At 39.0% G+C, this 24,866-nt stretch overlaps 1 protein-coding gene and 1 pseudogene across 1 annotated transcript in view; one reads left to right on the forward strand and one right to left on the reverse strand.

The window, feature by feature from the left end:
- Positions 1-1,659: 1,659 nt before the first annotated feature.
- Positions 1,660-24,866, forward strand: part of CATSPERT (catsper channel auxiliary subunit tau) — a 145,641-nt gene continuing 122,434 nt past the window's right edge. The window contains exon 1 of the mRNA XM_028121710.1: positions 1,660-1,893. Within this exon, the coding sequence (XP_027977511.1) occupies positions 1,660-1,893 (234 nt within the window). The remainder of the gene's footprint in view (positions 1,894-24,866) is intronic.
- Positions 21,007-21,423, reverse strand: LOC114224768 (small ribosomal subunit protein uS8 pseudogene; annotated as a pseudogene).

A 24,866-nucleotide genomic window follows, 5' to 3' on the forward strand; every position in this document is an offset into this window, starting at 1 on the left:
CTGAGATAGATACCTGCTGCAGTTTGTTTAACCATTTCCCTCTTGGAAAACATCTGAGTTGATTCCATTTTTTGGCTGTTATGAATAAAACTGCTAAGAACATTTGTGTGCAGGTTTTTGTGGGACTTGTGTGTTTTTATTTCTCTGGGATACTGCCCAGGAGTGCAATTGCTAGGTTGTATGGTAGTTACATGTTTAATTTTTTAAGAAATTGCCAAACTGTTTTCCAAGTGGCTGTAACCTTCTATATTTCCTCTTCACATTTTTTTTAAAGAATCCAAACCATTTTGTTTTCGAATGTCCCACCTACATTTTGTGTATTTGTTTGATTTTTTCCTAATAGCATCATTCAATTTGTTCTCTATCTCCTGAATTTCCTGTACACTGGAGGTTAGGTCTAGAAGTTTGACTAGATTTAGGTTAGATATTTTCTATGTTGCATCACATGAGCCCTAAGGAAGTCATCATGAGCTGGTGGGCAGCATGTCTCTTTGGCACAGTAAACACCACACAGCACAGACCCCGATGACAACAAACATGTATTGAGGGTTTTGGGCTCTTGTGCCATGAGCCCTGAGGGGTACAAGCTGAGGATCAGGTTCCTGCCCCCAAATAACTATCTTTTGAAATTAACTAATTCTGATAGCATGAGTCCACTAATAGTGATATGCCAGGTTGTAGCTTAGAGACAACAGTTAATTCTGCTTTGAGAGTATGTATATGGGGTTATAAGATTTAACTGAAAGCTGAAGTTTGAGCTGGCTCATGAATAAAAGAAAAATAGATCCCAAGTAGAATAGTAATAAATAATGATCCTGAGATAGAGTGCATTTTGGATACCCTTCATTTCCAAATTAAGGAATTCAAATTTATGGCTAAAAAAGAAGCTCTAAAAGTTTCTAGTTTTGTTTCTATTTTTATTTTTTGGTTTTGTTTGTTTTTAAAGGTAACCTGTATTAATATTGGGGCAGTGGAAAGGGTGGATAACAGCAGGCTGGGAGATCCAGGATTAAATCATTGCAGTTGTGTATGTGAAGTGTCTTAAATTAGGTGCCATAAAAAGAAAGAATAGGGTTCAAATATTTAGGGTTAGAATTTAAAAAAATGTCTGAGGTTTTAAGCTTTTGTGGCTATGATATTGCCATATTAAATGAGTTTGGAACATACTAGAGGTCTGGGAGGGAAGATGATTATTAATGTGTATTATGAGTGTATGGGACAGTAAAGACGTCCAAGTAGACTGTTGGAAACATAATATCTGGAGCTCAGGGGATAGCATAAGGAAGTGATTATTGATATTGTAAATCTTCCAGAAGGAATTGGTTTAGGGAAAAGAGGCTTACGATGGTTTAAGGGGCAGACAAGAAAATGAACTAAGGTGTTCAATCACAGTGCTGAGGAGCCTTGTTCACCAGCATGCTATGACTCCCTTGTAAGGGAGACTGAAATGGCTTAGGCAAGTGCTTGCAGCTGATCCTCCAGGTTCATTAGGCTCACAGTCTCCCGAAACCAGCTCTGGCAGGTGAAGGTGTGTGTGTGGGGGGGTCACACGTGTGTACGCATGCGCGGGAAAAGCCCAGGCCAGGTGACTAGAGGACTGCGCCTGCGCAGTAGCAGGCCGGCAGTTAAGCGCAGACCCATCCCGCAGAGGATGGAGGAATGGAGCTTCCCCCAAAGTGGCTTAAGGGTTCTAACGCCGCTGATAACCGCGGCGGGCAGGTCCATTCCCTGTACACAGCCCCTATACTTCAGAAGAGTTCGAATGCTAACCTGGAAATCATGCACAGCAAAGCGTCAGAGTTTTCTTCGGCTCCTAACTTCCAGGACCATAACAAGACCATGATTCTGCCCAAGGATGAGAACAAGGAGGGCGCTGGGTACCGGCTGCTGAACGTGAGTGGGGGCCCGGCCGGAGGCGTCTGTCCCCTACTTGACCACCTAGAGGGCTGGGGAAGGACCGAGGGGTCAGTGCATGCAGATGGGAGGGAAAGAGACCTGCCCCAAGTTGGAAGGTGTTAATAACTGAGGAAGCGCTTACTTGTGGGACCTTGAAGATTATTTAACTTGTCAGAACCTGTTAGATTAAGACAATAATTTAGATAATAATTATGACAATCTACATTACTTATAGGGTCGTCTGAAGATCTGAGGGAGCTAATGATGTAAAGTGTTTACCACTGCAAAGCACAGAGTCAATAAGTGTCAGCTGCTGTCGTCGTTGACGTCAGTGATGCTGTCCTCACCATCATTAGGTTTTCATTTATATGGTTAAAGGGCTAAACTCCAGAAACTTCAGTTACCTTTGTTTTCAATTCCTGAGGTTCTTACAGATGAACTTACAGGAGCAAATCTGCGTCCTTTCTGCAAAGTGAATTGGCCTCCTGTTATTAATTAGAAAGATTAATTTCTATTTGAAATGTGTGAAATGCTTGAGTTTACCATATAGTGGTATAACCAGAGGATGGAGGAAATGGAAAGCGAAAATCAAATTGAAACTCACTTTTTCAAAGTGTTAGAAGATCATTAGGAAATTTCACATTCTCCGTTGGTCTTAAGTTATTAAAAAATAGTACAGATAAAAGTATTAGGAGCAAACGGTATACAAAAAGATGATGTCCTCTGTAGAGTTAGGAAGTTGAATTACTTGATCTCTATAGTACCCTAATTCCAAAAACTTCGAATACTCTTGATTCATTGATAAGATAAATTGAGAGCATTTTAGGATTTAGCTATAACAGTAGGAAAAATTGCAAAGGTTGTGTAAGAGGGATGTGCTTGGAAGTTTAGGCCATAGAAGGTGTTTGTTGTATGTCGTTTTAAGGAATATGGACTTTACTTTGTGGAACGGTGATTTCCACAATTTTTTTGAGTATGAGGATTCGTTTTTATTGTGAAAAAGGAAAGTTTCTCACCGAAGAGTAACTGGCTCTTTACTGTCTACTGACTGGGAAAATCTATAATGACAAAAAGCTACCATGCAGCAGTGTTTTTAATTTGCTTATAGGTACAACAGCATCTACATACGTTCAGAGGAGTAGTGCACCTATATGCAAGGTACAGTGTTTACCCAAGTTTGCTTTCCCAAACTATTTGACCATAGAATATCTTAATATTTTGGCAGAACAACAAAAAGCTTAGGAAATGAAATGTGCACTTGGATTTGGTTATAATGACCTCATAGAGGAATTCTTTTCAGACACAGATGCAGAGGAATGAGTTTATGTGCTAGAGATGTTCATTATACAACAAATTTAGAGTAATACAAGTATATGTTATTAAAATTATTATAATAGCTATAAGATACACAATGTAGACCATTGAACACAGAATGGAAGGCCCTCTCTATTAAATCTGCCTATGCATCAGTACACATGGAACATTGTATATTTAGGCAACAGGTAGTCTTTCTATGATTTCTTGGCATTTTATGGCACATGATTTCTTGAAAGCAGATCATCATAGGGTAATACTATATAAATGTGTTTAGCATTTTCTGTTCAAAACAAAACTTCTGTTTAAAACTTGGAAGAAAATACATCACTGAGGTATTTCACATCTTTTGGAATACATTTTAGAAAACAGTAGTTTGCAGATAATGCTTAGGATACATTTGACTTCAAGGATATTCAAAGTTGAGAACCATGGCTACAGGAGATAGGAAAAGCTGGTGGGTTTTAAGCAGGGAGATGACATGGATCAGATGTGCTTTGTTGAAAAAATTGACTATTCAGGTTTAAGGAGAGATTAAAGACCTAGCAGTCAATGAGGACAGTAAAATCTCTGAGGGGATGGAAAAGCATGGGCTCCAAAGCACAAGTAGCAGTATCCTCTTTGGATAGGAAGAAGGGCATCTCTTCCTCCAGACCAGTGTTTATTTTATCCTTGGATCACCCGTATCCAAATCTTTGGGAGTGCTTATTAAAATCTAGATCCTTGGGGTGCCTGGGTGGCTCAGTCGTTAAGTGTCTGCTTTTGGCTCACATCATGATCCCAGGAGGGATCGAGCCCTGCATCGGGCTCCCTGCTCTGCAGGAAGGCTGCTTCTCCCTCTCCCACTCCCCCTGCTTATGTTTCCTTACTCGCTGTGTCTCTGTCAAATAAATAAATAAAATCTTTAAAAAAAATCTAGATTCTTGGGCCTCCACCTTAGACCTACTGAATCAAGAAGGCTGGGGCCCCAGGAATATGCTCAAATCTTAAACTACCCCAGCAGTTCTTAGATTCATGTTTGCAAATTACTATAGATAGGTGGCAAAAGATAGGCATGGATGTGGGGATTGTAGATTGAGGGTGTAGGTTGGAGAAGAAAGCAACTGGAACCAGAAGAGTTTCATGAACCGGGTGAAAGAAAAAGAAGGGATAATTGGAGGTCTCAGTGAGATTAAAAGGTGTATTGAATGTAAAGTACTAAGGGAATTGGAAGGATTAACTAGAGACAGTGCTCAGATTGAGGGATAGTGCAGCTTATGACTTGAGTAAAAATGTGGATTATGTACCCAGCACCTTAATGTCAGTTCTTTAAACCTTGCCCATTCCTTTCAGCAGCTCACTGCCTTTCTGCATCTTGGACCTTGTCTTCCCTCTGAGGATTTCACCTCTAAAATCCTAAAATCTAGTTTGCTGCTTCCTAACCTCTCATTACTTTACTTTTATTACACCTGTGCTTTGAAATATGTACCAAGTTTTGTGTTAGACGCTGAGGGATGCAATGGTGAACCACACAGGCAAAGCATCTTCCTGGAGGAAGCTAACTTTCAAATTGGAGAGACAGTTACAGATTATGATTTGGACTGGGGATCAGAGAAGGTCTCTCTGAGGATGTGGCTTTTAAGTGAAAAGCTGAAGAGGCTAGCCATTGAAAGAGTTAGCGGAGTTGGTGGAGAGAGCACAAGAGGGAGTAAATAAGCGTGAAGTTTTTGCAGAGGGATAGTGTGGAATATTCACGGAACATGGTGAATAAGAGGCAGAGTGGTGTGAAGTGGGGCCATAGCATATCTTTTTGTGTGTTTAAGATCCCTTAAATTTTTTTTTTGTGTGTGTGAATTTTCTGTTCACATGATTTTCTTAAGAGAATTTTGTTCTCCACCCCCCTTCACTTTTCAAAAGTTCTTTATTAGGGATATTAGATCTCCATCTGTGCTATGTGTTACAGATATTTTCTCACGATTCAACAGCTGTTATTTTGACTGTTGATGGTACTTTTTGCTATGTAAAAGGGTTCTTAATCTTATGAGGTCAAATTTATCAGTCTTTTATTGCAGCTGAATTGTGTTAAATTAAATTAAATTAGTTAAAAACTGTGTACATACACCCAGGTCATAAATGAATTTACCTGTTACCTTTTAGTACTTGTATCATTTTTACACTTAATCTCTTATTTAATCATTTACATTTAAATGCCTGATTTCTTTGGATTGCATGTATGAGGTATGGATTTAATTTTTTTCTTTCTCAAAGTAGATGTCTCTAAACCATTTATTAAGGAAAAAAATCAGTCTTTGCCCCAGTGATTTAAGATGTCACCTTTATACTAAGTGACCGTATTTATTTGATTTTTTTTTTGGACTTTCTATTCCACTGGTCTGTTTATCAACTCATATACCAGGACCATTCTATTTTATTTTAAAGACTTATACTATGTTTTAATGTCAGGTAAGACTGGTTCCCTGCTTTGTAATTTTCCTTTTCTAGTGATATCCGGGCTATTTTCACTTCTAAAAAAACACTATTATTAACTTGTTTATCTCAGTAAAGAAGCTTGTATTCTTCTATAAGGATTGCATTAAATTAATAAGTTAGGTAACTGACATCTTTATAATGTTGACTTGCCCTATCTAAGAACAAGAGATATCTTTCCATTTATTCAGATCTACTTTTGTGTCTTTCAGAAGGGTTTTAATGGTTTCCTTTTAGGAGTTTTACATAATTCTTGCTAAGAGTATTCCTAAGGTGGGGCTTTTTCTACGCTATATCCTTACTTAATTTTTGTGTATATTAAGGCTGTTGATTTCTGTATGTTAATTTCATAACCTGCTTCCTTATTGAATTTTTAAACATTTGAGCTAGTGTTACTATTAATTCTCTAGAGTTTTAGATACAATCAGATCATCTTCAAATAGAGCTATTTTATGTTTTTTCCCCCAATTCTCTTGCCTTTAGTTGATTTATCTAATTGCTTTGGCTCATGACACCAGTAAGATGTTGAAGAGTGATGGTGATAGTAGGCAGTCTTGCTTTGTTCCTGATCTTAGTAAAGTGCTTTTTGTATTTCCCCAGCAAATGAAATACTGGCTTCAAGACTGGCTTAATTCCTACTTTTGAGAGTGTTTTAATCGGGAAAGGATATTGAATTTTGTCAGAGGCCATATAAACATGTATGGAGATAATCATATAATTTTTCTCTCTAGATCTATGATGTATGGTATATTAATGATTTTCTTAACATTAAACCAATTTGCATTCCTGGAATTAATTCCACTTGGTTATTGCATATTATTTTCTTAATGTAGTGCTTGATTCTGTTTATTATTTTATTTGGTATTTTTGTATCAATATAAGTGATATTTGTCTATAATTTTCTTTATCAGTTTAGGTATCAGTGTTATGCTTGCTTTCACAGAAATAGTAAAATTTTCTTTAATATTCAATGGGACAATTTATGGTGCCATGGGATATCTGTTCTTTGAAGATTTGATAGAATTCCCTGTAACACCTCCTGGGCCTGGCGCTTTTTTTGTAGTGGCAGTTCCTTGCTAATTTTCTCTATTTCTTTTATGGGAATTGGTCTGTTTAAGCTGTTTACCACTAATGAGGTAAATTTTGTTAAGTTTTATTTCCTTAGGAAATTATTCATTTCACTTAGATTTTAAATATATTTGCAGGTCTGCAAAGGTCTTCTATGATTTTTCAAAGTCTTCTGTGTTTCATTAGCTATTTCCATCTTGTTATTTCTTGTGTGGGCTTTTTTTTTTTTTAGTTATGATTCTGTTAAAGATGGTTTTCTTTGAGTATAGCTGACACACAGTGTTACATTAGTTTCGGTTGTACAACTTAGTGATGTGGCAAGTTTATACATTGTGCTGTGTTAACCACAAGTGTAGTTGCCATCTATCCTGATACAGTGTTACTACAGTATCATTGATTGTATTCCTTAGGCTGTGCCTTTTATTCCCATGAGTTATTCATTTCATAACTGGAAGCCTATATCTACCTCTCCCTTCACCCCAACCCCTCTCTGGCAACCATCAGTTTGTTCTCTGTATTTATAAGTCTGATTTTACTTTTTGTTTGTTTATTCATTTTATTAGATTTCACTTATGAGTGGAATCATATGGCATTTGTCTTTCTCTGACTGACTTATTTCACTTAGCGTTATACCTTCTAGGTCCATCCATGTTGTCTCAAATGACACAATTTCATCTTTTTTATGGTGGTGTAATATTCCATTGTATGTATATACTACATCTTCTTTATCCGTTCATCTGTGGATGGACACTTGGGTTGCTTCGATATCTTGACTATTGTAAATAATGCTGCAATAAACATAGGGGTGCATATATCTTTTCAATTAGTGTTTTTATTTTCTTTGGGTAAATACCCAGTAGTGTGATTGCTTGATCATCAGGTAGTTCTATTTTTAATTTTTTGGAGGAACCTCCATACTGTTTTCCACAGTGGCTGCACCAGTTTTCATTCCCACCAACAATACATGAGGGTTCCTTTTTCTCCACATCCTCACCAACACTTGTTTCTTGTGTTTTTGATTTTAGATATTCTGATAGATGTAGGGTGATATCCCATTGTGGTTTCGTTTTGCATTTCCCTGATGATGGATGATGTTGAGCATCTTTTCATGTGTCTTTTGCCCATCTGTATGTCTTCTTTGGAGAAATGCTAATCAGGCCCTCTGCCCATTTTTTAATTGGATTGCTTGTTTTCTTTGTTGGTGAGTTGTATGAATTCTTTATTTTGGTTACTATTTTTTTTTTAAAGATTTTATTTATTTGACAGAGACTACAGTGAAAGAGGGAACACAAGCAGGGGGAGTGGGAGAGGGAGAAGCAGGCCTCCCGCAGAGCAGGGAGCCCGACGGGGGGCTCGATCCCAGGACCCTGGGATCATGACCTGAGCGAAAGGCAGACGCTTAACGACTGAGCCACCCAGGTGCCCCAGATACTAACTCTTTATCAGATATGTTATTTGCAAATATCTTCTCCCATCTCATAGATTGTCTTTTAGTTTTGTTGATGGTTTCCTTTGCTGTGCAGAAGCTTTTTATTTTGATGTAGTCTCAATAGTTGATTTTTGGTTTTGTTTCCTTTGCCTTAGGAGACACATTTAGAAAAATATTGCTACAGCTGATGTCAGAGAAATCACTGCCTTTGCTCTCGTCTAGAATTTTTATGGTTTCAAGTCTCACATTTAGGTCTTTAACCCATTTTGAGTTTACTTTTACGTATGGTATAAGAAAGTGGTCCAGTTTCATTCTTTTGCATGCAGCTGTCCAGTTTCCCAACCATTTGTTGTAGAGACTGTCATTTTCCCATTGCATATTCTTGCCTCCTTTGTCAAAGATTAATTGACCATATAATCATGGGTTTATTTTTGGACTTTCTTTTTTTTTTCTCATTAAACTTTTGTTTTAATGGGTCTCAAAATTCTGTGACAGATTTTTGGTCAAGTTGTTTCCATTAAAAAGTACTGATTTTAAAAACTAATAACTTAAAACTGCCACACACACACACACACACACACACAAACATAGTCCACAAAACATTCTCCTTTCCTTCTGAAGGTTTTATGATGCATTGTTATCATTAACCAGTCTTTTACTATTAAACTTAAATGGCCAATTGACACAAACAGTTCTGAGACCGTTCTTCCACCACTGATTAAGACTGGGGTGGCAGGTATTGGGGATAATATTCATTTAGCCTTCTGAGCTTTCTGGGCAGACTTGGTGACCTTGCCAGCTCCAGCTGCCTTCTTGTCCACTGCTTTGATGACACCCACAGCAACCGTCTGTCTCATGTCACGAACAGGAAAACGGCCAAGAGGAGGATAGTCAGAGAAGCTCTCAACACACATAGTCTTGCCAGGAACCATATCAACAATGGCAGCATCACCAGATTTCAAGAACTTGGGGCCATCTTCCAGCTTTTTTCCAGATCAACGATCTATTTTCTCCTTCAGCTCAGCAAACTTGCAAGCAATGTGAGCCGTGTGACAATCCAGCACAGGTGCATATCCAGCACTGATTTGGCCTGGATGGTTCAGGATAATCATCTGAGCTGTGAAGCCAGCTGCTTCCATTGGTGGGTCATTTTTGCTGTCACCAGCCACATTGCCACGACGAACATCTTTGACAGATACGTTCTTGACATTGAAGCCCACATTGTCCCCAGGAAGAGCCTCACTCAAAGCTTCATGGTGCATTTCAACAGACTTTACTTCAGTTGTAACATTGACTGGAACAAAGGTGACCACCATCCCAGGTTTAAGAACACCAGTCTCCACTCGGCCCACAGGGACAGTACCAATACCACCAATTTTGTAGACGTCCTGGAGAGGCAGACGCAAAGGCTTGTCAGTTGGACGAGTTGGTGGCAGGATGCAATCCAGAGCTTCAAGCAGTGTGGTTCCACTGGCATTCCCATCTTTACGGGTGACTTTCCATCCCTTGAACCAAGGCATGTTAGCACTTGGCTCCAGCATGTTGTCACCGTTCCAACCAGAAATTGGCACAAATGCTACTGTGTCAGGGTTGTAGCCAATTTTCTTAATGTAGGTGCTGACTTCCTTAACGATTTCCTCGTATCTCTTCTGGCTGTAGGGTGGCTCAGTGGAATCCATCTTGTTAACACCAATAATTAGTTGTTTTACACCCAGTGTGTAAGCCAGAAGGGCATGCTCACGGGTCTGCCCATTCTTGGAGATACCGGCTTCAAATTCACCAACACCAGGACAGCACAGTCAGCCTGAGATGTGCCTGTAATCATGTTTTTGATAAAGTCTCTGTGTCCTGGGGCATCAATGATGGTCACCTAATACTTGCTGGTCTCGAATTTCCACAGGGAGATATCAGTGGTGATACCACGTTCACGTTCAGCTTTCAGTTTATCCAAGACCCAGGCATACTTGAAGGAGCCCTTTCCTCCTCCTCAAATTTTTCGATAGTTCTTTTGTCGATCCCACCACATTTGTAGATCAGATGACCAGTAGTGGTAGACATGCCCAAATCTATGTGTCCAATGACGACGATGTTGTTGTGAGTCTTTTCCTTTCCCATTTTGGTTTAGGTTGAGTGGTGGTTTTCACGAGACCTGTGTTTTGGCGGCAAACCTGTTGCAAAAAAAAAAGCTATTTTTGGACTTTCAATTCTGTTCTATTGATCTATGTGTCTGTTTTTCTTTTTAAATTTTACTTAAATTCAATTTAGTTAATATATAGTGTATTATTAGTTTTAGAGGTAGAATTTAGTGATTCATCAGTTGCCTATAACACCTAGTGCCCATCACATGATGTGCCCTCCTTAATGCCCATCACCCAGTTACCCCATCCCCCACACTCCTCCCCTCCAGCAGCCCTCAGTTTGTTTCCCAGAGTTAAAATCTCTTATGGTTTGCCTCCCTCTCTGCTTTTATCTTACTTTATTTTTCCTTCCCTTTCCCTATGCTCATCTGTTTTGTTTCTTAAATTCCACATAGGAGTGAAATCATGTGATATTTTTCTTTCTCTGCCTGACTTATTTCGCATAGCATAATACCCCCTAGTTCCATCCATGTCATTGAGGTTGACAAGATTTCATTCTTTTTGATGGCCAAGTAATATTCCATTGTATATACATAACACATCTTCTTTATCCATTCATCTGTCAGTGGACATCTGGGCTCTTTCCATAGTTTGGCTGTTGTGGACATTGCTGCTATAAACATTGGGGTGCATGTGCCCCTTCAATCACTATTTTTGTATCCTTTGGGTAAATACCTAGAAGTGCAATTGCTGGGTTATAGTGTAGTTCTATTTTTCACTTTTTGAGGAACTGCATACTGTTTTCCAGAGTGGCTGCACCAGTTTGCATTTCCACCAATAGTGTAAGAGGGTTCCCCATCCCTCACCATTATCTGTTGTTTCCTGAGTTGTTCATTTTGGCCATTCTGACCAGTGTGAGGTGATATCTCATTGTGGTTTTGATTTGTATTTTCCTGATGTCAAGTGATGTTGATCATTTTTTCATGTGTCTGTTGGCTATTTGTATGTCTTCTTTGGAGAAATGTCTGCTCATGTCTTCTGCCCATTTCTTGACTGGATTATTTGTTTTTTTGGGTGTTGAGTTTGATAAGTTCTTTATAGATCTTGGATACTAGCCCTTTATCCATAATGTCATTTGCAAATATCTTCTCCCATTCCGTAGGTTGTCTTTTAGTTTTGTTGACTGTTTCTTTGCTGTGCAAAAGCTTTTTATCTTGATGAAGTCTCAGTAGTTCATTTTTGCTTTTGTTTCCCTTGCCTTTGGAGACCTGTTTAGCAAGAAGTGCTGCAGCCTAGGTCAAAGAGGTTGCTGCCTGTGTTCTCCTCAAGGATTTTGATGAATTCCTGTCTCACATTTAGGTCTTTCATCCATTTTGAGTTCATTTTTATGTATGATGTAAAAAAAAAAAGGTCCAATTTCATTCTTCTACATGTGGCTGTCCAATTTTCCCACACTATTTGTTGAAGAGACAGTCTTTTTACCATTGGATATTTGGTTTGTTAAAGATTAGTTGACCGTAGAGTTGAGGGTCCATTTCTGGGCTCTCTATTCTGTTCCATTGATCTTTGTGTCTGTTTTTGTCCCAGTACCATACTGTCTTGATGATTACAGCTTTGTAATAGAGCTTGAAGTCTGGAATTGTGATGCCACCGGCTTTGGTTTTCTTTTTCAATATTACTGTGGCTATTTGGGGTCTTTTCTGGTTCCATACAAATTTTAGAGTTGTTTGTTCCAGCTCTGTCAAAAATGCTGGTGATATTTTTATAGGGATTGCATTGAATGTGTAGATTGTTTTGGGTAGCGTAAACATTTTAACAATATTCTTCCACTCCATGAACATGAGATTTTTCCTTTTTTTTGTGTGTCTTCCTCAGTTTCTTTCATAAATGTTCTATAATTTTCAGAGTACAAATCTTTCACTGGTTTGGTTAGGTTTATTCTTAGGTATCTTATGGTTTTTGGTGCAATCTTACGGTTTTTGGTGCAATTATAAACAGGATTGATTCCTTGATTTTCTGCTGCTTCATTTTTAATGTATACGAATGCAACAGACTTCTGTGCATTGATTTTATGTCCTGCAACTTTGCTGAATTCCTATATCAGTTCTAGCAATTTTTTGCTGGGATCTTTTGGGTTTTCTACATAGAGTATCATGTCATTTTTGAAGAGTGAAAATTTGACTTCTTTGCTGATTTTGATGCCTTTTATTTCTTTTTGTTGTCTGATTGCTGTGGCTAGGACTTCTAATACTATGTTGAACAGCAGTGGTATGAGTGGACATTCCTGACCTTAGGGGGAAAGCTCTCAGTTTTTCCCTGTTGAGGATGATATTCACTGTGGGTCTTTCATATATGGCTTTTCTGATGTTGAGATACATTCCCTCTACCCCTACATTGTGGAGTGTTTTTAATCAAGAAAGGATGCTGTATTTTGTCAAATGCTTTTTCTGCATCAGTTGAGAGGATCATATGGTTCTTATCCTTTCTTTTATTAATGTCGTGTCTCACATTGGTTTTCTAATTTTATTTTTTTTAAAGATTTTATTCATTTATTTGACACACAGAGAGAGATAGTGTGAGAGAGACAGAGCACAAGCAGGGGGAGCGACAGGCAGAGGGAGAGGGAGAAGCAGGTTCCCCGCTGAGCAGGGAACCCGATGCAGGGCTCGATCCCAGGACCCTGGGATCATGACCCGAGCCGAAGGCAGATGCTTAACCAACTGAGCCACCCAGGCGCCCCTCACATTGATTGATTTGCAGATGTTGAACCACCCCTGCAGCCCAGGCATAAATCCCACTTGGTCATGGTGAATAATCCTTTTAATATACTGTTGGATCCTATTAGCTAGTCTCTTGGTGAGAATTTTTGCATCCATGTTCATCAGGGATATTGGCGTGTAGTTCTCTTTTTTAGTGGAGTCTTTAGTTTTGGGATCAAGGTAATGCTGGCCTCATAGAAGGAGTTTGGAAGTTTTCTTTCCATTTCTATTTTTGGAACAGTTTCAGAAGTATTGGTGTTCTTAAAATGTTTGGTAGAATTCCCCTGGGAAGCCATCTGGCCTTGGACTCTGTTGGGAGATTTTTGATTACTGCTTCAATTTCCTTGCTGTATGGGTCTGTTTGGGTTTTCTGTTACTTCCTGTTTCAGTTTTGGTAGTTTATATGATTCTAGGAATTTAGCTGTTTCTTCCAGATTGCCCTTTTGTTGGCATATAATTGCTCATAATACGTTCTTATATTTGTATTTCTGTGGTGTTGGTTGTGATCTCTCCTCTTCCATTCATGATTTTATTAATTTGGCCCTTTTTCTTTTCTTTTTGAGAAGTCTGGCTAGGGGTTTATCAGTCTTGTTAATTCTTCAAAAGAACCAACTCCTAGTTTCGTTTATCTGTTCTTTTTTATTATTATTATTTCTATATTATTGATTTCTGCTCTGATCTTTATTATGTTCCTTCTCCTGATGGATTTAGGCTTTATTTGCTATTCTTTTTTCAGCTCCTTTAGGTATAAGGTTAGGTTGTGTATTTGAGACTTTTATTGCTTCTTGAGGAAGGCCTGTATTGCTATATAAACTTCCCTCTTAGGACTGTCCTTGCTGCATCCCAGAAGTTTTGAATTGTCATGTTTTCATTTTCATTTGAGTCCATGTATTTTTTTTAATTCTTCATTAATTTCCTGGTTGACCCATTCATTCTTTAGTATGATGTTCTTTAACCTCCATGTATTTGTGGTCCTTTCATATTTTTTTCTTGTGGTTGACTCCAAGTTTCATAGCACTGTGGTCTGAAAATATGCATGGTATGATTTCAGTCTTTTTGTACCCATTGAGTCCTGTTTTGTGACCCAGTATGTGATCTATTCTGGAGAATGTTCCATGTGCACTTGAAAAAAATGTATATTCTGCTTTAGAATGAAATGTTCTGAATATATCATTTAAATCCATCTGGTCCAGTGTGTCATTCAAAGCCCTTGTTTCCTTGTTGATCTTCTGCTTAGATGATCTGTCCATTGCTGTGAGTGGAGTGTTAAAGTCCCCTACTATTACTGTATTATTATCAATGAGTTTCTATAAATTTGTTATTAATTGATTTATATATTTGGCTGATCCCAAGTTAGGGGCATAAATATTTACAATTATTCTTGTTCTATTCATCTATTCTTGTTGGATAGACCCCTTTATTATGATATAGTGTCCTTCTTCAGGACTTATTACAGTCTTTGGTTTAAGATCTAATTTGATGTAAGGATGACTACTCCAGCTTTCTTTTGATGTCCATTAGCATGATAAATTTTTCTCCACCCTATCACTTTCAATTTGGATGAGTCTTTGGATCTAAAGGGAGTGTCTTGTAAACAGCATATTGATGAGTTTTTTTTTTTTTTTTATCCATTCTGATACCCTGTGTCTTTTTATGGGAGCATTGAGTCCATTTACATTCAGAGTAATTGTTGAAAGATATGAATTTAGTGCCATTGTGTTACCTGTAAGTCACTGTTCCTATAGATTGTCTCTGTTCCTTTCTGGTCTTTGTTACTTTTGGTCTCTCTTTACTCTCAAAGGGTCCCCTTTAATATTTTTTTGCAGTGCTAGTTTAGTGTTCACGAATTCCTTTAGTTTTTATCTTAGAAACTGTTGATCTCTCCTTCTGTTATGAATGACAGCCTTGCTTGATTAAGTATCCTGGGCTGTATATTTTTCCCGTTTAGCATGTTGAATATATCATGCCAGTCCTTTCTGGCCTGCCAGGTCCCTGTGGACAGATCTGCTTCTAGTCTCATGTGTCCACCCTTGTAGGTTAAGGACTTCTTGTCTTGATCTGCTTTCAGGATTTTCTCTTTATCTTTGTAATTTGCAAGTTTTACTATAATATATTGTGGTGTTGACCTATATATATGTGTATATATAAATATATATTATTTTTTTTAGGGGAGTTCTCTGTGGCTCTTGGACTTGAATGCCTGTTTCCTTCTCCAGATTAGGGAAGTTCTCAGCTATAATTTGTTCAAATAAAACTTCTCCCTTTTCCCCCTCTTCTTCTTCTGGGACTCCTATAATATGGATATTATTTCGCTTTATGGAATCGCTGAGTTCCCTAAGTCTACCTTTGTGATGTAATACTTTTCTTTCCCCCTTCTTTTCACCTTCATTATTTTCCATAATTTTATCTTCTATATCACTGATTTGCTCTTCTGTTTCGTTCATCTGCATTTTTATGGTCTCCACTTGGGATTGCATCTTGGTTAAAGCATTTTTAATTCTGACCTCAGAGATTTTTACTTTTTTTCTCTCTACAGTAAGGGATTCTCTAGTGTCTTCTGTACTTTATTCAAGCCCAGCTAGTATCTTTATACTCGTTGTTTTAAATTCTAGTTCAGACATCTTACTTATATCTGTATTGATTAAATCCCTGGCAGGAAGTACTACCTCCTGTTCTTTCTTTTGGGGTGAATTTCTTAATCTCATAGTTTTGTCCAGAAAAGAAAGGAAGGGAGAAAAAGACAAAACAAAACAAAAAAACAATAACAACAACACCACCACCAACAACAAAAACTTCAGGAAATGTTTCTGGTATATGCTGTGTACACTCTGCTGTTGCGTTTTGGCTGCTCTTTCCCACTGGTCCATCCTCTACAGAGTTCCTCCTTGCTTGTAGTGGGGAGTGTTCGGACCTTTAACTAGGTGTGCTTTGATTTGTCTGTTAAGCCTGGAAAAGTAAAGAGGGGGAAAAAAAAAAAGCCAGATCCAAGACAAGAGAAAAGGAAAAGGAACAAAAATGCAAACAGACAAAAATAAACTTGATTCCAAAGAAAAAGAAAGAAAAAAGAATAAGGAAAGAAGAATAGGAAAAAAAAATAAGCCTGATCTGAAAAATAAGAGAAGGAAACAAACCAACCAACCAACAAGTGAACAAAAAATTATAAGCCTAATACCAAAAAAATAGAGAAAAAAGGAAAAGGTATATAAAATAAAGGATAAAAAATTAAAAATAAATAAAATATAAAAAATTTAAAAATAAGAAAAAAGAAAAAGCAAGCCTGGTCCTACTTCCACGAGAAGCTGACATTGGAGCCCTTTTTAATCAGTAGACTTGGTACATGGGGGGGCCTGTGTTGGTCTTCCAAGGGAGAGGCCTGTTGGACTGGCTCACAAGCTGACTTGCCCTAGTAAAGATACCCCTGCCAGGTACAGGGTGCGGGCTTTAGTGTAGGGGACCCCAGCCTCCACTGGAGGTACTGTGTTGCTCTCTGAAGCCCACCTGTGCTGGCGGGCGGGGGAAGGAGGAGTGGTGGCAGAGGAAGATGGCATCATCCTGCCCTCTCATCCGGGTGGGGAACTTCTGGCCACTGTTCAGGAGGCCCTCACAGGAAGGCAAACAATCTCCTGTGTCCTGGACTTTCAGCACATCCTTGCCCGTAACCTGTCTGTTCCTGGGGCCATTGGCATGCCCAGCACCACAGATCTCCTGTATTTTATCTCTAGACAGTGGCTGGGATACAAAACTCCACATTTTAAAGGACCTGGCAAGGTGCAGACCGAATCCCCTCCCCTAGAGGAGAGCCTCGAGGCCCACCCAGCACCATCCTGTCCCAGAAAAGCAGTTGCACAGTGCGCTCGGAGGCTGGAGTTTATCGTGCTGCACAGTGGAAAGCTGCAACCGGGTTATCTGCCATCTGCATGCGACTCAGTCTCCTACTTTGTTCTGTCCCAGAAAAGCAGTCACACAGAGGCTTGAGTCTATTGTGGCAGACAGCGAAAAGCAGCGCCCAGGTTATCTGCAGTCTGTCCGTGTGTCTGCTCTCTGCTCAGTTCTGTCCAGAAAAGCAGCTGCTCAGCATGCGCATGGGGGTTTAAGTCTATTGTGGCTCACAGTAAAAAGCTGCTACAATGTTCTCTGCCCTCTGCATGCACCTCTGTCCCTGTTGTTGAGTGCCACTCAATGGCTCCCAGCTGACCTTTTGTCCTTGGAGAGGCAAAATGCGCTCTTCCAAATGTATTCCGGGAAGGGGAGTGATCTCCCCCAGTGTGACCCAGGGCATCTTTTCAGTGCTGCTTATTGTGCCATCCCTACCTGCTGTACTCTCTCTTGCTCTCTCCCTCTCCCTGACTTTGCACCGAGGAAAGGGTTCCCTTCCCTTTGCAGTCCCGTGGCTTGCCTCTCCCCTAGTTCATGGCTCCGAACCTCACATCTGCCATGTTCTCTCCCTCCAACTGTGCAGATTGTTTTCTTAATCTTCAGATAGTATTCCTAGTTGTTCAAAATCATTGGATGTTGATCTAGCTGTTTGAGGGATGAGGCCAAGCCCAGGGTTTCACTGCTATTCTGCCATTTTAACCCCAGAACCCTATGTGTCCGTTTTTGTGCCCATATCATGCTGTTTTGATTACTACGGCTTTGTAGTATAACTTGAAATCTGGAATTGTGATACCTCCATTTTTGTTTTTCTTTTTCATGATTGCTTTAGCTATTTGGGGTCTTTCATGGGTCCATAAAAATTTGAAGATTGTTCTAGTTCTGTGGAAAATGTATTTTGATAGGCATTGCATTAAATCTTTAGATTGCTTTAGGTAGTATGTATATGAGCATGGAATATCTTTAGTTTGTGTCATCTTTAATTTCTTTCATCAGTGTATTATAGTTTTCAGAGTGCAGGTCTTTCACCTCCTTGGTTAAGTTTATTCCTGCATATTTTTTTTTAAAGATTTATTATTTGTCAGAGAGAGAGAGCACAAGCAGGGGGAAAAGCAGGCAGAGGGAGAAGCAGGCTCCCCACTGAGCAAGGAGCCTGATATGGGACTCGATCCCAGGACCCTGGGATCATGACCTGAACCGAAGGCAGACGCTTAACGACTGAGCCACCCAGGCATCCCTATTCCTGCATATTTTAAAAATTATTTTTGGTGCAGTTATAATTGGGATTATTCCTTAATGTCTCTTTCTGCTGCTTTATTACTAGTGTCTAGAAATGCAGTAGATATCTATACATTGATTTTTTTATCCTTTGACCTCACTGAATTCATCTATCAGTTTTAGTAGTTTTCTGGTGGAGACTTTAGGGTTTTCTACATACAGTATCATGTCATTTGCAAATAGTGAAAGTTTTACTTCTTCCTTACTCATTTAGATGCCTCTTCTTTCTTTTTCTTGTATGATTTCTGTGGCTAGGATGTCCAGACTATGTTGAACAAAAGTGGTAAGAGTGGACATCTGTATTTTGTTCCTGATGTTAGTGGAAAAGCTCTCAGTATTTCTCCGCTGAGTATGATCTTAGCTGTGGGTTTTTCATATATGGCCTTTATTATGTTGAGGTATGTTCCCTGTAAACGAGTTTTCATCACAAATGGATGTTGTATATTGTCAAATGTTTTTTCTGCATTTATTGAGATGATCATATACTTTTTATCCTTCCAGTTGTTGATGTGATGTATCACATTGATTATTTTGTGAATATGGAACCACCCTTGCCTCCCAGGAATAAGTCCCACTTGCTCGTGGTGAATGACTTTTTAAATGTATTGTTGGATTCAGTTTGCTAATATTTTGTTGAGGATTTTTGCATCTGTGTTCATCAGAGATATTGGTTTGTAGTTCTCTTTTTTGTAGTGTCTTTGTTTTTGGTATCAGGGTAATGCTGGCCTCATAGAATGAATTTGGAAGTTTTCCTTGCTCTTTTATTTTTTTGGAATAGTTTAAAAGAATAGGTATTATCCCTTCTTTAAATGTTTGGTAGAATTCCCCTTGAAGCTGTCTGGTGCTGGACTTTTGTTCAGAGTTTTTTGATTATTGATTCAATTTCATTGCTGATAATTGGTCTATTCAAATTTTGTATTTCTTCCTGGTCCAGTTTTGGGTGGTTGTATGTTTCTAGGAATTTATCCATTTCTTCTAGGTTGCCCATTTGTTGGCATATAATTTTTCATAATATTCTCTTACAGGTTCTCTTTCATTTCTGATTTTGAGTCCTTTTTTTTTTTTTTTTTGCTTGTTGAGTCTGGCTAAAGGTTTATCAATTTTGTTGACCATTTCAAGGAACCAGCTTCTCGTTTCATTGATGTATTCTATTTTTTTTTTAGTTTCTATTTAACTTATTTCTGCTATAATCTTATTATTTCCTTTCTTCTACTAATTTTTTACTTTGTTCCTCTTTTTCTGTCTCTGGTAGGTGTAAGTTTGGGTTGTTTGTTTGAGATTTTTCTTCCTTCTTGAGGTAGGCTTGTATTGCTATAAACTTAGAACAGCTTTTCTGTATTCCAGTGGTTTTTGACTGTTGTATATTCATTTTCTTTTGTCTCCATGTGTTTTTTGACTTCCTCTTTGATTTCTTGGTTGACCCATTCATTGTTGAGTAGCAGGTTATTTAACCTCGATGTACTTTTGTTCTTTCCAGATTTTTTCTTGTGATTAATTTCTAGTTTCATAGTGTTGTGGTCTGAAAAGATGAATGATATAACTTTAGTCTTTTTGAATTTGTTCATACTCGATTTGTCACCTAACATGGTATCTATTCTGGATAACATTTCATGTGCACTTGAAAAGAATGTATATTCTGCTGTTTTGGATAGCATGTTCTGAATATATCTGTTATATCCATTTGGTCCAATGTGTCATTCAAAGCCACTTGTTGATTTTCTGTTTGGATGATCTATTGAGATAAGTGGGGTGTCGATGTCCCCTCCTATTGTATTGCCATCAATTACTTCCTTATGTTTGTTAATAGGTACCTTATGTATTTGAGTGCTCCCATGTTAGGTGCATAAATATTTACAATTGTTATATCTTCTTGTTCCCTTTATGAATATGTAGTGTCCTTTATCTCTTGTTACAGTCTTTGTTTTGAAGTCTATTTTGTTTGAAGCCTACTAAGTATCACTGCCCTGGGTTTCTTTTCATCTTCATTTGTATGATAAATGTTTTTCCATCCCTTCCTTCACTTTCTTTTTTGTTTGTTTGTTTATTTTTAAAGTAGGCTCCATGCCCAGCATGAAGCCCAGTGCAGGGCTTGAACTCATGACCCTGAGATCAAGACCTGAGCTGAGATCAAGAGTCAGATGCTTAACCAACTGAGCACCCAGGCACTTTCATCCCTTCACTTTCAATCTGCATGTGTCTTTAGGTCTGAGATGAATCTCCTATAGGCAGCGTATAGGTCTTGCTTTTTTATTCATTCCATCACCTTATGTCTTTTGATCAGAAAGTTTAGTCTATATCCAAAGTAATTATCGATAGATATGTACTTATTGCCATTTTGTTGTTTTATGGTTATTTTTAAAAAATATTTATTTGACAGAGAGAGACAGCGAGAGAGGGAACACAAGCAGGCTTCATTTGGAGCAGGGAGCCTGATGTGGGGCTCGATCCCAGGACCCTGGGATCATGACCTGAGCCGAAGGCAGCTGCTTAATGACTGAGCCACCCAGGGGCCCCAGTTTTATGGTTATTTTTATAGTTCTTTTCCTTTTCTCTCTTGTTCTCTTCTTTCATGGTTTGCTGGCTTTCTTTAGTGCTTGGATTCCTTTTCTTTATTTTTTGCATATCTATTATAGGTTTTTGATTTGTGGTTACCATTAGGTTTATATATAACATCTTGTGTGTATAACAGTTTATATTAAGTTGATATTGGCTTAAGTTTGAACCAATTCTGAAAGCAATAAATTTTTACTCTTCTCCCAACCCCTACATTTCAGATATATAGTGTCATTGTTTGTTTTTATTTTTTTCCATTGAGGCATTTTATTTGCACGTATGTACTACATCCCTAGAAAAAGAATCCCAGGATTTTCCCTCCTTTGTGTTTTTGTCTTGCTTCTTCATGGTCCATGATGCCAGCTGAGGTTGTCAGTACAGTGAAAGCAAACTGGCAGGATGGGAGCAGGTTATTCTGCCATTTTTCTAGATCTTTCGGTTGTACATCAAATCTGGGACTGATCACTCCACACTTGTTTAACCTGTCTATGAGGTTCACAACAATTTTCCCCATTCTGTGATCATCAGTGATTTCAAATTCACCAATGTAACCATGCTTCATCATCACAGTGAGAAACTGGATGATGACTTTGGAGCATGGCCTAATAAGAACCTGGCGTTTGCCTCTGTTTTCAGCATTGTTAATGCTCTTGAGAGCATCTTCCAGGACATTCATGCGCACTATTATGGTGGCATAGAAAGTTGGTGGAAAGAGGACAGGAGGGGTGAGTGCACAGTTATGAAAAGCAGGTGGCCTATTGCTATAGTGTCATTGTTAAAATACTTTTATGACTCTCTTCACCGATTTTTACAGATATACTTAATTTTACTGCTTTTGTGCCTTCTGCTTTTCTTACTTCTGTTTATGGTCTTTTCTTTCCACTCAATCCCCTTTAACATTTCTTGTAAGACTTGGTTTAGTGGTGGTGAATTTCTTTAACTTTTGTTCATCTGGAAACTCTATCTCTCCTTCTATTCTGAATGATAGCCTTGCAGGGTAGAGTACTCTTGGTTGCATATTTTTGTTTGTTTGTTTCAGCACTTTGAATATATCATGTTACTTTCTTCTGGCCTGCAAAATTTCTACTGAAAAATTAGCTGATAGACTTAAGTGGTTTCATTTGTATGTAACTGTTTTCTCTTGTTGCTTTTAAAATTCCCTCTTTATAATTACTTATTGCCACTTTAATTACCCTGTGTCTTTGTGTGGGCCTCCTTGGGTTGATTTTGTTGGCGGCTTTCTGTGCGTGCTAGATCTGGATATTTGTTTCCTTCTCCAGATTTGGGTTGGTTTCAGATATTTTTTTTTGCAAATTTTCTGTTCCCTTCTTTCTCTTTTCTCCTTCTGTGATCCTTATAATGCAAACATTGTTACACTTGATGGTGTCACTGAGTTCCCTTAATCTATGCTCATTTTGGGGGGGCACCTGGGTGGCTCAGTTGATTAAGTGTCTGACTTCAGCTCAAGTCATGATCTCAGGGTCCTGGGATCAAGCTCTTTGTTGGACTCCCCACTCAGCAGGAAGTCTGTTTCTCCCTCTCCCTCTGCCCCTTCTCCTCCCCCTGCTTGTGCTCCCTCTGTCTCTCTCTCAGGTAAATAAATAAAATCTTTAAAAAAAAAAATCTTTTCTCATTTTTTATTATTTTTCTTTCTCCTGTTCAGTTTGATTTTCATTATTCTGTTTCCCAGCTCACTGATCTGTTCTTTTGCTCCCTCTAGTCTACAATTTATTCCCTCTAGTGTATTTTTAAATTCAGTTATTGTGTTCATCATTTCTGATTCATGCTTTTTTATGTTTTCTCTCTCTTTGTTGAAGTTCTTGGGGTTCTCTCTTTTCTCAAGTCCAGTGAGAATCTTTGTGACCATTACTTTAAATTCTTTATCAGGCATGTTACTTATCTCTGTTTCATTTGGCTATCTTTTATTTTGTCCTATTCTTTAATTTGGGACATATTCCTCTGTCTCCTCATTTTGCCAGGCTCTCTGTGTCTATGTGTTATGAAAGCCAACTACATCTCCTGCTATTCAAGTAGTGGCCTTATGAAGAGGAGGACCTGTAGTGGCCTATACTGCAATGCCCCCTGTTCCCTAGAACCAGGTGCTTCAGGGGTATCTCCTAAGTGTGCAGTGTACTTCCTGTTGTGGTTAAGCTCTGTTTGCCTTCAGTACGATCATCAGCAATGGCCTTGTTTGCTTGTTGTGGGCAAGGTTTAGTCCCCATGCTGTAAGGGGCCAGTCTGTGGTCACCTCGGGCTTGAGTTGGGTCAGACCAGATGTCTGCACTCAGCTTGTTTGTTAGAACTACAGTTGCAGTGAAGTGCAGAACACTCTCCCTGCATTGTCCCTTGGAAGGCTTTGTTGGTGGGCAGGGCCTACAGTAAGACCAGATGTTTGCCCCAGTTTCTCTGTTGGAGGTTGCAGTGACCCTGAACTACTGAGTGCTCTCTGTGTGCTGCCCTCTGTGAGGTTTTTGTTGGTGGTTGGGGCCACTAGTCAGATTATATGTCTGCCCCCAGCCTTGGGCCACAGTTGAACTGGTGTGTGTGGTTAGCTTCTCCTCTCCCCAGGGCAGGAGTTACTTTGGAGTGGTGCTGGCCACTAGGCTGCTTGCACAATGCCATGTTTTTGGCACCTCCTTGGATAGACTCCTGTCTAGTGGGGAGAGTTAGATGACATGGATCTGCAGGAGAAAGTGGGGGTGTGGTGCACCGTTAGCAAGCTGGTGGAAAATATTTGGGCTGCTTTCCACAAGTGTCAGTGAATGTAGACTGGTGGGCAGGAGAAAGAAGTGGTACCAGCTAGCTCCTTTGTTCTTAGATAAGCTTCACAAAGGAACTTGCCCTTCCTGTGCAGGCTCTGAGACCAGCAAAGAATTCTTTCGGGATACACCAGGTGCCTCAGAAACTTCTGCTTCTGTGCTCTAACTTGGCAGGGTTTTTGTCATGCTGTCTTTTTAATGCCAAGGACACAGTTTTCTATAGCCCTTTGGCTCTTGCAGAGCCAAGCCTGCCTATTTTTAATGTTCCTGGTCTTTAGCCCCACTGATTGTAAAAACTTGCAAAGTTAAGCCCCTCTAGTTTCAGAGTCAAATGTTATGGGGATTCATCTTCCCAATGCAGGTCCCCCATGCCTGGGGTGACTGATAGGGGATTTGCTCCTCCTCTTCTTCATGCCTGCAGTGTCCCTCCCACCTGCAGTCAGTCTTGCTGGTCAGTTTGTTTCCTGATTGTGTCTCTAGCCTTCCTACCATTTTTTGATGTGGCCTCCTCTCTACAATTAACTGTGGAAAGCCTAATCTGCCAATCTTCCCATCATTTTCTGGGTTAGTTACACTGATGTGGGTGTTATCTTGGTGTGTCTGTGGGGGCAAGATGAGACTAGGATCCTCCCACTCCACTGTCTTCCCCAGCATTTGACATTTTAAGTATTATGTGCCATAATGTGGACCTCCTTGGGTTCATCTTGTTTGGGACTCTCTCTGTTTCTTGGATTTGGATGCCTATTTCCATCTTCAGATTAGGAAAGTTTTCTGTTATTATTTCCTCTAATAACTTTTTTTATACCTTTCTCTCTCTCATTCACCTGGGACTCCTATAATGTTTGTTCACTTCATGTTGTCCAAGAGATCTCTTACTCTATCCTCAGTTTTTTTTTTTTTTTTTAAGTTCTCTTTACTGTTCAGCTTTTGTGCTTTCTATTACCCTTTCTTCTAGTTCACTGATACATTCTTCTGCATTTTCTAATTTACTCTCAAGTCCTCTAGTGTGTTTTTCATTTCAGTTATGGTATTCTTTAACTCTGATTGGTTCTTTTTAATATTTTCTATCTCTATATTGACAGACTACTGAGTTCCCTCTTTGCTCCAGTCCAGTATGTTTACAATTATTACTTTAAATTCTTTTAGGCATCTTGCTTATCTTTGTTTCATTTAGTTTTTTTTCTGAAGTTTTTTCCTGTTCTTTCTTTTGGAACATATTTTTCTGTCTCCCCATTTTGCTTGACTTTCTGTGTTTATTTGTATGGATTAGGCAGAAAGACTACTTCTCCTAACCTTGAAGGAATGTTTTTGTGTATGGTGTCCTCTATGTAGACTGTGTGTCCCTGGTGACTATTGGTGGCTGGCTGGAGCTGTGGCAGTATATGCTAGTTAC

This window comes from Eumetopias jubatus, unplaced genomic scaffold (assembly GCF_037043125.1).
Source record: "Eumetopias jubatus isolate StellerSeaLion01/CBP00866 unplaced genomic scaffold, mEumJub1_p1.0 scaffold_3, whole genome shotgun sequence".
Classification (NCBI taxonomy): domain Eukaryota; kingdom Metazoa; phylum Chordata; class Mammalia; order Carnivora; family Otariidae; genus Eumetopias; species Eumetopias jubatus.